Source organism: Marmota flaviventris, chromosome 16, assembly GCF_047511675.1.
Source record: "Marmota flaviventris isolate mMarFla1 chromosome 16, mMarFla1.hap1, whole genome shotgun sequence".
In the NCBI taxonomy this organism is placed as follows: domain Eukaryota; kingdom Metazoa; phylum Chordata; class Mammalia; order Rodentia; family Sciuridae; genus Marmota; species Marmota flaviventris.
Window position 1 is genome coordinate 38,971,640 of NC_092513.1, and position 14,904 is coordinate 38,986,543.

The 14,904-nt window shown below is 36.7% G+C and overlaps 1 protein-coding gene across 1 annotated transcript in view; it reads left to right on the forward strand.

Annotated features, from left to right (window-relative positions):
• Window positions 1-14,558, forward strand: part of Klhl14 (kelch like family member 14) — a 92,538-nt gene extending 77,980 nt beyond the window's left edge. Inside the window, exons 4-8 of the mRNA XM_027935690.2 lie at window positions 2,341-2,419; window positions 7,491-7,681; window positions 7,763-7,921; window positions 11,280-11,437; window positions 13,684-14,558. Of these exons, the coding sequence (XP_027791491.1) occupies window positions 2,341-2,419; window positions 7,491-7,681; window positions 7,763-7,921; window positions 11,280-11,437; window positions 13,684-13,824 (728 nt within the window). The 3' untranslated portion in view covers window positions 13,825-14,558. The remainder of the gene's footprint in view (window positions 1-2,340; window positions 2,420-7,490; window positions 7,682-7,762; window positions 7,922-11,279; window positions 11,438-13,683) is intronic.
• Window positions 14,559-14,904: the final 346 nt, after the last annotated feature.

Genomic DNA, 14,904 nt, shown 5'->3' on the forward strand with positions numbered 1-14,904 from the left:
GCCACCTCCTTCACTTGACCGTGCCACTTGTCCATCACCCCTTTATGTCCTTACTTCCCTTCTTACGGAGCCTAGATTCTCTGGCTCACCCCTACCTTCACTCTATTGTATGTATTCACAGTCCTCACAGCTCTCTCTCCTTCCTCTTGCCTAGCAATCTTGATCCTGGTTAAACCCAACTCTCTTCCACCTCTTCCTTGTTCCTGAGCAGCTAAACCTGGAGGAGAAAACCACACAGCCACACTGGCTGCTCTTCAACCCTACTAAATATCTGTTATCAGTGCACTCAGCCACACCCCCCTGATGATTATTTCATGTCTTTTCTCTCCTTCAATGCCTCCTTTTCCAAAATCCTCACTGTCACTCTCAGTTGCTGGCCTTGCTTCTTAGTTTCAAGAACACAGAAGCATTTAGGAGATAAACTCTCTATTTTTGCTTGCTCAAGGACTTTCCAGTGTTTCTGAACTTAAAATACAACCAAGCAACCTTCCCATGAATGCAGTATCTTCCAGCTATAATCTTTCGATTGCAAAAGTCCTAAGAAGCATTGCCCATCCTCTTACCTCTATTTTCCAACAACTAAGTGTCTCCTGTGTAGTCCCCACAGGGTTTTAGCCCCATCATTTCACTGAAGCAGCACTTGTAAGGGCCATGCCACCTTCCATGTTGCCAAGTACTGTGGTACATTCTCAGTTGCCCACCCCCTGATTTTCAAAAGCTGTTTGACTTGGCTTTCAAAACACCATACTTTCCCTCTTATCTCTGATAATTCCTTTCCTTTGTTGTTTTTTTTTTCTTTTTCTACTCAAGTGGTGATTATGAGGATCATTATCTTCCAATCCCATACCCTCTCTCTAAATGGTTACATCCAATTCCTTCTTCTGCAGTGGTCTCCCTACCAACTCTTCTGTACACAGCAGCCAGAGTGATGAATTAATCCATGTTTCTCACTTGCTCAGAGTTCTTCACTTCCTGTTGTTCTTGTAGCAAGATACAAAATCCTACTTTGGTCCACAAACACAATGTATTCTAGACCTTGACACCTCTCTGATTTCTGCCCACTCACTCCAGCATGCTCACTGTTTTGGAACTCATCACCAGCCAGAGATTTTATACTTGCCTGCCCCACTGCCTGTGAGGTTCATCCTGCTGATAAGTGCATAGCTTGCAGCACACACTGTAAGCAGATGGCCTTCCTGTTTCAACTGGCCTCCCCTCCATCACTCCTTGCTTTATTATTCTTTATAACATTCAACTCTACTTGATATTGTATAATGTGTTCATTAATTCATTTATAAGGGTAGAGACCTTGCCTTTCTCGTATACCAATATATTTTCAGAGCCTAGAACATACAAGTCATTGAGTCCTTTAGTAAGTGCTCAATATATATTTGTGCAATTAATAACTAGGTTATGTGACACTGCCTGTGTGAATGCATGCACACACACATTCATTCTCTCTCTCTTTCTCTCTTCCCCTCTCTTTCTCTTTCCGCCCATCTCACCCATCCCCAATATGTATGCAAAATTAGATGCATTTTAATACCTTGGAGGCTCTTAGGCTTCTTAGGCTCAACAGAGAGGATGAGCTGGTTAAGCAGCTTGGGAACTCATACTTCCCATTTCAGCACATGTATTTGTGTATATGACACAGCCACTGTGCTTCCCCCTAATGCACATGCAGAACATGCATGACATGCATGGTACAAAACTGATTTCCCAACTCAGGCTCTTACTGTAGTGACTGCTATTATTTCCACGAGGAGACAAAAGAATACCACACTATGGTTTGGGGGTCAATAAAAGAAGTTCTGTTAATGGGGGAAGCTAGGCATATGCTGGAAGAGAGAGAGGGGAAATTCTGTGTGTTCCTCAATTTTGTTGTGAATTTGATTTTTCAAAAAAAAAAATAAGATTTTAAATTTTTTTTCAGGAAAAAAGAAAAGAAATTAAAAAAAAAAAAACTCTAACTAAAGATACTATACAAACCAGTCTCTGGAACTGATCATTTATAGACAATAGCTTTTTGTTTTTAAAATATAAAAGCATCAAAACACAGAATTTTTACCTTAACAGTGTGATAAAAGCAGTTTAGTAAACATACTTGGTTGATTTAGTTTTATCCTAAGTCATTCCAAAAATAATAAAAGGGAAAGAGAAGAAAAAGGGACCATTTTGAGGAGGCACATGCATTCAGGATGATTTCAAGTGCTGTTACATTGCCCCTCTACTAAATTCACCTGTCAAACCTGAGACCAGCAAGACCTCATTTAAAAACTACTAAATGTGCAAATCAACAAAGAAATCTAAGTTTTAAGTGTCTCAAATGTATTTTTACAGGAAAACATAGTACAAATTTTGTCAGCCGATATGATCCCCGATTCAATAGCTGGATTCAACTTCCACCCATGCAAGAAAGGTAAGTTCATTTCTTATGTCTGAAAATGTGTGACTGCTTCTCAGGAAGCATGGGTGCTAGAGGGTTTTCCATGATGAAGAATGCTAACCAGAGTTCATGAGAGAGACATTGGCAAAATACAAAACTTGGCCCACCCAATTTAGATTACCTGCCTTGTTGACTCCATAGAGAAAAATAATTAAATAAATCAATTATTTAATGTAGGAAGAAAAAAATTGTGACTTGTCTTCTTTTTCTGTAATGATTGATATTTTGCAAACAGAGCTGTATTTCTACTGGCCCTATTCCTCTTCTTGGTGCTAATATATTTAAATCCTAAAACCAAAATATAAAACACCATTCCCATAATGATATGCATGTCAGTGCAGCAATTTCAATGTTAAACTATTCAATATTAAATTTAATATTCAATATTAGAGTTTGAAATTTAAATATTTGGTATTTAAATTTTTATTTGAATTTAATTGTTCACTAGTAATTCCAAGTCTTATTAACTCAGATAGTTTACCTTTGCCTCACCAAATGTCTTCAAGAACAGGTCATTTATTACCTTAAAAAAATAGTCTTGCAAAGTGTCATTTAATTTTTTGACATAACAGAGTGTTTATCTCGTCCAAGTCTCCTAGCAACCAAAGGAAAAGATAGCTACTATATTTGCACATATTTTGTGTCTCCTGGCTGTTATTCAGGCATAATACCATGTCTTTATATGCATATAAAAATTCATATGACAGATTTTGACACTTGGTTCTTTTTAAATAATATCTGGACATAGCCTCTTGAGCAAATTCTCCAAGATGAGAGTCACAATAAACCACAACCTGTTTTGTCTCCTCCATTGAGTTATTTAAGAAGTAATCAAAAGCATTGCTGCTCTTTCATATTTCCTGCATGACCCCTCTCCTCAACATCTCTTTTAACATTCGAGCACATTGCACTGAAATCAAATTCAACCCTTAATCATAAATTCCAAGTCAAAAGAAATTTTCAGAGACTACCATTTATTAAAAAATGTACATCACTGCAACAAGACAGTATGAATCTATGGTCTAGAGAAACTCAACATCCATCTATGCCTTACAGACAGAGTAAGACTTTCAGGAGACTAGAAGCTATACACAAGACACATGCTAAAGATCACCGGCATTTTTAGAAATGTCTACTTCAGTGGTACCTGGAGAAATAATTCTAGGTCTATTAATATCCTGACAAACTTCATGAGCCAGAAGCTTCCTGGTGTCTTTCTCCAGAGCACCTTGTCTCTCTCCTTGGAGGAGTTATTTCCCCTAGTTAGTGGTATTGTCGCTGCATCAATATGCCCTTTAATCAAAACCATTCAAAAAAAAGTTTGATTTGAAAAATAACTGTCAATCCATGTTTGAAAAGTGATCATCTCATCACCACGGTCCCCTTTGCTGGGGGCTGTACACCACGATAATTAACCTTCACGCCTTCGGCTTGGGAGGCATAACTCACGTCGCGGTCAATTATCTCGCTGTAGAGCCCCTAAGGAGGGGAAGTATTGCTGCAAAACCTAATTAGTAATTTTTTTAAAAATGTGTATTGTTTACTTGATAGTCTATAATGACTTCCTCTGAGGCACTATGGCCTATCATGGCAGGGTACTACTTAGACAATTTTTAGCAGCTCATTGACCTGATAAAAAGACCTGCCATGGTCTGTCGGCGCTCGGCAGCCACCGTTGACAGGATGGACTGTTTAACGTTTCTTTCCAAGTCATTATGGTATATCATGTCAGGTCCCTAGTAAAAGAAGTTTTTTTTTAGATTTAGAACAATCAGCTCGATAGACCAAATAAAGAGCTCCTTACAGAGCTGAGTGGGAAAAGGCAGATCTCACAAATGCCCAGTCAATCTTCTAGCTCCATCTCTCCTATGGCTTGGTTGACCCAGGCAGCAATCCATAACTTCAAAGGAAATTTTCCTGTCATTGCCAGGCTCCCATTTCAAATAGCAGGAAACATCAGTGGACTAATTGGTGATTAAACGTTGAAGAAAAATAATCATAAGTATACGAGACACTCTTCAGATCAGAAAAGTCTATTGAAACATTTACTTGAGTTTATTTTATAATATGTAGATTATGAATCAAACCAGAAGTCTCTGCCACCTCTTTCATTATACTACCAAACTACTGAGAAATTGTTATGCTGAGAAATTACCAAACTGATTGAGAATAACAGAAACATGTTGTGAACCACCTCCAGGGTACCTCATTCTTTCAGAGCTGGGTGGATAGATTACTAGGATATCTTGCCTAATCAGAGGTCCCAAAGCTTTGGTAATAAAACTGCTGAGTCTTCTCCCAGTTCAGAAGGAATTGGGCACACAGCCTGCAGGCTGACTTCACCGTGGGCAGCTCATGCATCTCGTGCCTGCCAGTGTGAATTGACTGCCAAATCATCGGATGAAAATACAAATTTAAATGTAAGGCTGAGGAATTGTTTTGGTCTTAGATTTTAGAATCTGATTCTGCAGTAAGAAGGAAAGGGCAAGACTGAAAATTTGGATCAACAGAAATGCTTTGATCACTTCAATTTTTTCAATGAAATAGACATTTTAAGTATTATTCTTATGGCATCTTACCCCCTAGCTAGTTTAAAAGATCAGAAAAAGAAAAAGCTGTTTGAAGAACGGAGCTTTTATTTCACAAAGGAAGTGAGAGGCCAGAAGTTAATACATCAAAAATGCTTCCAAAGTTAAAGTTCTAAGAGTCTTATGAGAAACCACAGGAGACAATATTGTGTTTGAAAAATCTGTTGTTTTTTTTACCTGATGATGGACATCAACAACTCAAGCTGGGATAAAGTTATAGTAATTCAGTCTCATGCTCTGGATATAAACTGACCATCTCAAAGGTCAGCAAGGACTCAGAAAGATATGTCAAATAAGTAGGGTTTAAAGTATCTTTGTAGAAGTTATTTGTTAGTCTTTCTAAATGAATCTCAGAAACATTGAATATTTCTTTATGGCAGTGGGGACAAGGAGAAGAGAGAGACATAAGAAATAAACAATCTGAAATACAAATTGTGGGATGCCACTAAAAGAATCATTAATGACCTTGAACTTACTTTTCCACAATGCAAACAAACAAACAAAAATAGTCTAAATCAAGTGTGCTCTTCATATGGGATGGAGGGGAAGGAACATTCCCAAGAGAGATCTGGCCTGGTAAAATTTTAGGCTCAAGCAAATATTCACAGTAGTTGCTGATAGACCATTAACAGTCTATAATGTGTCTTAAGAATTCTCACTTTGGGCATGCAAGAGAATAAGTCAAAGACAATTTTTTTGCTAGTGGAATTTCTACATAAAATTGCTCTTTAAGTTAGGAAGTGAAATCCACTAATTCTTCCCCCTTTAGTTCCTAACACTGACACTGTGTGGCTAGAGCTTAGGAGTACTCAGGGATCATCACATTAAGAATGATTTGACTAAAAAAAGAACATCTTCTGAAGGCTGACTCAGTGTCAAAACAGGAAGGAACCAGGTCAGGAAAAAAGCAAGAAAATTAACATTTAGACTAGATAAAAGGAGTTTACCTTAGCAAAGGGATCCTTCGCTTATTCTTCACTATCTAAATTCAATTAAATAGGGGGCTTTCACTTTTGTAATGACTGATCGGCACTTTATTTTCCAGACCAGTACCACCTAAAATTCACCATTACCACCTTACAGCCCACCTGGTCCAAATTATTTAAAGATAGTCCACTGCTGAAATAAATAAATGTATTATTTCAGAAGTTCTAAATTCTGTCATTGGACCATGTGGAAGAAGTATATTGACCTACCCTGTGTTGATGGTGCAAAGAAATGTCACTTTAGAACAGACTATTTGAGACAGGTGTCATTCTTTTCAATAAAACATGTTAACTTGAAATGGCAAAAGCACTAGTAAAAGCGGGACACAGTGGCACATGTCCCTAATCCCAGGAGCTTGGGAGGCTGAGACAAGAGGATGGCAAGTTCAAAGCCAGCCTCAGCAAAAGCAAGATACTAAGCAACTCAGTGAGACCCTGTCTCTAAAAAATACAGAATAGGGCTGGGATGTTGCTCAGTTGTTGAGTGCCCCTGAGTTCAATCCCCAGTACCCACCCCCCGCCAAAAAAAAGAAAGAAAAGATCATGGGCATGCTTAAAGTTTCATCCTAGTCATTCTAATTCTTTATTTTTGAGTCCTCTTTGAACCTTTATTCTCCTTCACCTCTTATATTTTATTAGTCATGAGTCTTATGTCATATTCCTTGGACATACCTTGTGCTTCACTCTTTCCTATTTCTTCCATTAAGATTCTAATTCAGGTCTCACTCCTAAATTATGGCCTACCTCAGAACTGGCCACCTGGTCTCCGATCCTTTGAACATAGCTTTCATCTCTTGCCTTGGATGGTATTGCAAGAAAATATCATTGATAGCCTCTCTTTGAAAGAGACTGAAGCAGTATCTGAGAGAATCAATACCAAAAGCTACTTAGATGAACTTTCTATAATTGGTTATATAAGAGCAAAATTTGAACATTATATGAAGTTCAAAAAAGTTATTCTATTTTCAGTAGTACTAGGAGGGGAAAAAAAAGAAAAAATGATAATTGAAGAAAATTTTTGATGATGTAGTTCTCTTATAAATTGGGAACAATGACCCTTGAAGGACCATAAAGAAAGTGAATGTCAAGATAATTTATTATTGCTACATTATCTACCTCATTTTTCACTTTGTCTTACTGAGCTGTGATATCTGTACAAGGTACCAAATATCCCAAACATTAATGAACAGTTTAACAGTGTATAAAAAGCAAGATATAAAGAAGAAAGAGTTGGTGAATTTCTCCTCTACTGTTGTTTTGACATCAAAAATGTTCACCAGACTGGTTAGTGCATATGATTACTTCATCCAGTCACAGATTTAGAAGGTGGAAGTGTAATGTTTACAGGTTTGCAGGTGTTTCTGAAGCATGATGTACCTCCTTCTCATGAGTGGTCCTCACCCTATCTCACAGGTAACAATTCACTGTTCTTTTTTTTGATTTACGGTGCATTCTTATTTTTCACTGCAGAAGAGCCAGTTTCTATGCATGTCGGTTAGACAAACACTTGTACGTTATTGGTGGAAGAAATGAAACCGGCTACTTGTCCAGCGTGGAGTGCTATAACCTGGACACAAATGAATGGCGTTATGTGTCCTCTTTGCCACAGCCTCTGGCAGCTCATGCAGGAGCGGTGCACAATGGGAAAATCTACATTTCAGGCAAGTCACCACTCCTCTTTCTGTAATGAAGTTCAGTTCAAAGACACTTCCCTGACTTGTATGTATACGTTTAATTCACAGGAGGTGTACACAATGGAGAATATGTCCCCTGGCTATATTGCTATGACCCCGTAATGGACGTCTGGGCTCGAAAACAAGATATGAACACAAAGCGCGCCATCCACACTTTGGCTGTAATGAATGATCGCTTGTATGCAATTGGAGGAAATCATTTGAAAGGTCTTTTTTTTTTTTCTTTTTCTTAATCACAATAACATTTGCAACTCATGTTTCTTGCTAAGGGGGTTTCTCGTTAGATAATCATAGCTAACCAAGTATAAAACATGTTGACCAAAGAAAAATACTCTGTGTAAATTAGCAGTACCCTTGAGCAAGCACTTATTCTGGCTTTTCTGCAGATAGGATTATTTTTAAGTTACCATACACATTAAAGAAATGAGTAATGGTGTCTACAGAAAATAAAAAAGGGGAGCATTAATAACTGAAAAGCACAAACGATTTGTCATAACAGCAAATCCAGTGAAATAAATTATCCCTTATCACCAAAGTGTAGTAATGAAATTTTTCCCAGAAAATTGTTTTTTGCAGCAATCATAAAGAACTTTAGTCATAGCTGCACAAAGCTAATACATGATTTTGTCTTTAAACATTTAGTAGAATTTCATGTCTAAATTTAGAACTATTTATTTTAAGTATTGAATATCAAACCATCTATGATTCTCGAGTTCAGTTGCTTTTTTTAATTAAAAAAAATCCTAAAACAGTATTTTTAGAACCATGTTTTTGGCTTCTTTTCTCCCTCAGATTCATATGTAACTTCAAATTTTTGTAGTTCATATGCATATGTATAACTTTATATGTATGTATATAACACTGAATTTGACCCAAAAGCAGAGAGATCTATGATGTTTAAAATGTTCCTGATCTATCTACTTTGTGCCTCACTTTCCTCATCTGAAAAATGAAGAAATTGGTCTAATTGAGCTCTAAAATCACCTCCAGTTCTGACATTCCAAGATCCTTGAAATGGAACTCAATGGGAAATGGGTTATAAGACTTGAGGCATATCTATGTATTTATTTTACAAAAATATATGCATCCAAACCAGACATAGTGGCACACACCTATAATTCCAGTGAGACAGCAGGATTGCAAATTTGAGGCTAGCCTCAGCAATATAGTGAGGCTCTAAGAAACTTAGCAAGACCCTGTCTCAAAATAAAGGACTGGGAATGTGATTCAGTGGTTAAGCATCCCTGGATTAAATTCCTTGTGTATGTGTGTGTGTGTGTGTGTATACATCTTAAAAATAGATTAGAAATATATATTTTTCTGTTTTCCTTCCTACATATTTACCCCTAAATGTAATTTTTAAAATTGCACAAGTGTAATTTTTATGTAGCTATTCCCAAGTTCATGTTCAGTTAGAAATGCCAACACCCTAATGTCTGCCTGCTGTTGATCTTAATACTCTTCCCAATGGGAGAGGATTCTGCTCACTACTGCATCTCTATGTTGTTTATCCTTATTACTTTTGCTGGTGCTCCTTCATTTCAATCCATACTTCATTCTCTAACCTCAATGTTTCATGTTACCTTTGTAGCTTTCTACATTGAAATGTATTCCTTCTAAATTCTTTTGCATAAGATATCACCTAAATGTTTTAGAGGATTTTGGCAATTGAACTTATATCTGGACAGAAAGACTGGCTAATGACAACCTAAGTGAGCAGCAGCACAAACACACGTCAAAAGTAGGTTAACTCAGGGATGTCCTGGCAAGGACAGGGTGTGGACTTTGCTTATAAGACTAGGTTTGAGTCCTGGTTGTGCGTTAACTTAGCCTCATGTCTGTAAAAAAGGGATAAGTATCTATCTATACACACACACACACACACACATAATCAAGGAGAGGGAAATTATTTTTCTTCTATAGATGTATATGTATGTGTGTATATATGTATATGTATGTACAAGTGTGTATATTTATGTATATACTTGGCACAAAAAAGGGACACATATCTTTAAATGATGCCTCTAGAACTTTAGAACCTGGAGTTTTCCCAAGTGCTCATTCTAAGTGTATAACGCTCAAAAATTTCAGGGAGTGCATTATTCTTTTATACCAATATCAGTGTGATTTATTTTATATAAAAAGCTAGTAGCTTGAAATAACCTGTCTACCTCTTCAAGAATGAAAAGCATTCCTTTTGATTTGCTTCTCAGTTATTTTGAAGAATCCAGTATGTTGGTTAATTTAATAGATGCAGTGTGTCAGCTTGCAAATATTTGTAGCATGCATTTACTAGAGAAAAAAATTTATTTGATCTACCAAGTGACCATGTATCTCCCCTAAGTTAAAGGCAGGGCTCCAGGAGATATAGGAACTTACATTGTCCTTGGCAACCTGGTTACTGCCCTCACCATTGGGAATCCTTATCAGAAGTGGAGGAGAATCTTACCAATACAGGGTGCTCGGATGTGCTCTAAACCTTGATCTGTGGGAGATGTTAGAAGCCATTCACATTAGGGCTATTTATCAACACAAACTATTTTAAAAAAGGTAAAAGATGCATATTTACAACGTATTTTTAACAAATGAAAATATTTTGAGAGAGTTCAAACCCATTTAAGATAAGCAATATAGTACATTCCAAAAGAATCTGAGCTCTGAAGCCCATTCACCTTTCAAATATCATCCTATCTACTCACTGGCTTGTGACTCACTAAGTCACTGACTTTCTCTGTCTCTCCATTCCTTTATTTGTTAAATGAAAATAATGATAGTGGCTATCTCATAGAATGGAGGGTATAAAGTGATTTTATTTAGAAAACAAATCTATTATGAGTACTTTATGAAAATGCTTGCTTCAATTATTATCTTACACCTTTTAAAATATGGGGTTTTTAAAAGTTTTTATTTGTTTTAATTAGTTATACATGACAGTACAATGCACTTATATTCTTTGATATATCATACATAGATGGGATATAATTTCTCATTTTTCTGATTATACATATTATAGAATCACATTGGTCATACAGTCACAAACATACATAAAGTAATAATGTCTGTTTCATTCTACTATCTTACTATCCCCTGCCCTCCCCTCCTTTCACTTCCCTCCACCTAATCTAAGGTAACACTATTCTTTTTTTTTTGCCCTTATACATGTACTTTGTTGTTTTTTTTTTTTTTTTTTGCATTACAATTCTTAGTAAACATATATTCCACAATTTTTGTATCTCTGTTTGTATATAAAGTATGTTGACACCAAATTCAAGTCTTCATACATGTACTTAATAAACATTTTATTAATGTCTACCTCTACGTAATCCATCTTTATTAATGACCTCTGCTCTGGCATTCTTGCTTTAATTACCCAGAGTTTGTTTGGGATATTTTAGATCTTTCTGGCATGTCTCCCAAGTTCACCAATAAACTGCTACATTTGTGTCTTCAAAGACACACTTATCTACTTCTTGACTCTAGACCTTTTTTTTTTTAAAGTCCTAAACTTACATGGGGCCCCCTGAGAGTTTATTCTTCTGTTGTTCCATTTTACTATGTCACTTAGGTTTCTCCCATCTTGATGTAATGCTTGTGGAATGCTATGACCCAAAAGGAGACCAGTGGAACATTCTCCAAACTCCCATTTTGGAGGGTCGAAGTGGTCCTGGCTGTGCTGTGCTTGACGACAGCATTTACCTTGTGGGAGGCTACAGCTGGAGTATGGTATGTGTCCTTCTCCTTTCTTTCTGTGCTCACTTTTTCTGTTTCCCTTCAGATGTGTCATCATCCATACATGTATCTTTTTAAGAATATCATGTTGATGTACAAGCAGTAAGTTACTCTAAGTAGTTAGAATTAGCATAGATACTGTGGAATTGGCTTGCTGTTTAGTCAACTGCTTCATGACCTGTGCTAGGTTTCTGGTTCTCTTTATCCCCATGTTTTTGTGATTCTGGTTGTCCACCAAGGGTCAAAATGAAGCAATTTTACAAATGTTCTGCTGAAATGAATAGGAGAGTTCCTGACCAGTGAGGCATGAAAATTAATTTTTTAATATCCATCTACTAGGAGGGGTAGTTTGCTTTTCACTTTTCCCTCTATATCATAAAAATTTCCAAACATACACAAAACTTGAAATTATGGATTGCCATTAACTCCTTATCCAACATCAAAAATCTTTTTATTTTTCCAACTTGCTTCAGTGATCCCCCTTTTTACGAATTTTGACTGAAGAGATTTGAAGCAAGCTAGGCATGCCTTGTAATCCCAGTGACTCAGGAAGCTGAGGCAGGAGGATCACAAGTTCAAGGCCAGCCTCAGCAACTTAGTGAGATCCTATCTCAAAAACAAACACAAAAAAGCAAAATTTTGAAGCAAATCTTAGACATATTGTTTTACCCTAAATACCTCAGTTCTAATTTTTAAATGTCTTTTAAATTCATTTTCTTTATTTATATGTGGTGCTGAGAATCTAACCCAGTACCTCACACAATGCTAGGCAAATACTCTACCATTGAGCTACAACCCCAGCTCTCAGTTCTTATTAAAAAAAAAAAAAATCATTCACATTCATTTACACCCAGAAAAATAACAATAATTCCTTTATATTCAGTCCATATTCAAATTTCCCCTGTTGACTTGGAAAAAAAGATGCAAGTTCAAATCAGGTTCCAACAGGTCTCACTCGTGTTTGGTTATTTTGTCTCATAGATCTCTTGCAATGTAAAACATCACCTCTGGCCCACTTTCGGTTTCATGCGGTGGACTCATTGACAAAATAGGATCAATTATCAGAGAATATTCTACATCCTGGAATTAGCTCATAACTTCCTTGTGGTATCATTCAAAATCGCTCTTCATCTACATATTTCCTATTGACCAGAACTCAGAGGCAGGGCTTAATTAAGTTCAGACTTCTTTTCCTTCTCCTTCTCCTGCCTCTTCCTCCTCCCATTCTGTCTCCTTCCCCTTCCTCTTTCTTTTTTCTTTTTTGACAAGAACACCTGAGGAGATGACTTGATAATGCAAATTACACCACATCAAGAGACACATCAGGTCTAGTGGCCTACACATATTCACTTAAAAAATGAGTCATTTTTATATTTTCTTATTTATCCATATTGGTTTTATAAGAGCAATTTGGCAGTTTAATAATATTAGTTTTCTTTTTTTTTCATCAAATAAGATTTTGATACAAAGTTGTGGAGAGCTTTAATAAATTATTTGTTATATGAAAGCAAGAATGTATTGATATATATAACTAGATTTGCATACATGTACTTGTTTGCTTTTGCAAATTGTTAGCTGCAAAAGTACATATGTTTGGAAGCAGGCACCAGGAGTAAGCTGTCAGAAAATGATTATTAGGTTGATTGGGTATTTTGTTTGTGATAAAAGCAAAGCCGCTTTGATTTGGAGAAGAAAATGTTACACAAGCACTAGCCCCTAAATTTAACAAAGGAAACAAAATTAAAGACATTTTTTATTTCTCATGCGGCCTCTTGAAAATAAATAAATCAATGTGTAAAGAAGTCAGCAAGTCTTCATTTCCAGTTTACTTTAAACTGATTTTCAATGCTGGCTCTTATTCACCAAAGTAACAATCTAAAATCCAATTTACTTCATTTATTTGAATATGAAAATGACTTTGTCCTTTTTTTTCCCCTTTAATTTAAACCAACTGGATAACTTCAATTTCTATACAATTATTTTAAGGGATTTTTTTAAGCCTCTAGGAAATACTAGGTATTTATTTAGTAGTCATCAAAAAAATTTTTAAAAAAAAGATTTTAAAATGTCAGTTTCAAGTTTTCCCTTGGAATAAAAGAGTTTAGTCTTCAGTTTTTCTTTGGAGTTTTTGAGCAAGAGCAGAGAATAAATCTTTTCTTTCCAGCATAAATGTGATAGATAAGACTGCTGCTGCACTTCTCAGAACACTTTCCCAAATGCTGCCTACTTTGCCATTACAGGGGGCCTACAAGTCATCAACAATATGCTATTGTCCTGAGAAGGGAACCTGGACAGAACTTGAAGGAGATGTAGCAGAACCCCTGGCAGGCCCTGCCTGTGCGACAGTAATCTTGCCTGCCTGTGTACCCTACAACAAATAGCCCCAGGAAACTCTGGAAGGAACAGCATCACATCCCAGGAAGCAGTGACAGGTGACGTCACTATCCTAATAGGAACTGTGCATTTCTCATGATACAACTGCTGAAACCCACCTTTGGTTTCTGATGATTTACAAGTAACTACAAAAGAAAGAGACCTGTTATGGAACAGATACTGTGTCTGCAACTCAGATCGTATCCAACTTCCTGTGGTGATGGACTCTTCCATTTCAGACTGGTTTTAATTTGTCCCAGCTTTACAGAAACTCCTCACATGGATCTTAACTTTCAAAGGGAGAAAGATAAAATACAGAAGACTGGCCCCAGAGAGACCTGAGATCAGTATTGTGCATTGTACTCTACCTGCATGTGATCGATGTTGAAGTTTTGGGGATATTTTGTACATGAATAATTCAGAATTTGACCCACCAAAATACTTAACACTGCATTACAGAAATTCCCACTTGATTCTGTATTCCTAACCTTTGGCTACTTCACAGACTCCATAAGCAACACAGTTACTGAAAACCATAGAAGATTAAATAGGGGCATTTTTGTTTCTATACATCCTCATTTCATGTACCTTCTGCCCTTATAGTACCTCATGGAAGAGTTAAGTTGTTGGGTCTTTCAGGAGTTGCTTTCTGCCCTGCAGGTTCTAGGATAGCCAGAGTCCTAATTCCCATGTCCTGAATTCTATCTGGAAATTAAAACATACTATGTCACTCTGAAGTTCATGGAGGCTTATGCTTTCTTTCTTTCTCTCTCTCTTTTTAGTGTTTAAGCAGTAAGCACACATGCTATTTGCCTCCAAAGATAGGACTGACAAATTCAGTCATACACTATTTCATGATTCTGTTGGATAACACATCTGACCCAGACTTAATCTATGATCAAAACTAAGAGATTGCTTTTAGGAATTCAGGGATGAAAAGAAAAAATAATTTCTTTCAAGGACAATCCCAATTATCTTTGTTCCTAAAACACGAAACTTACCAGGTTATATATAGTCTCTGACAGAATACTCTTCCCTCCTCACCTGCAGCTGGATGTAGACCCTGGGCTTCATCTCATTATTCCCTG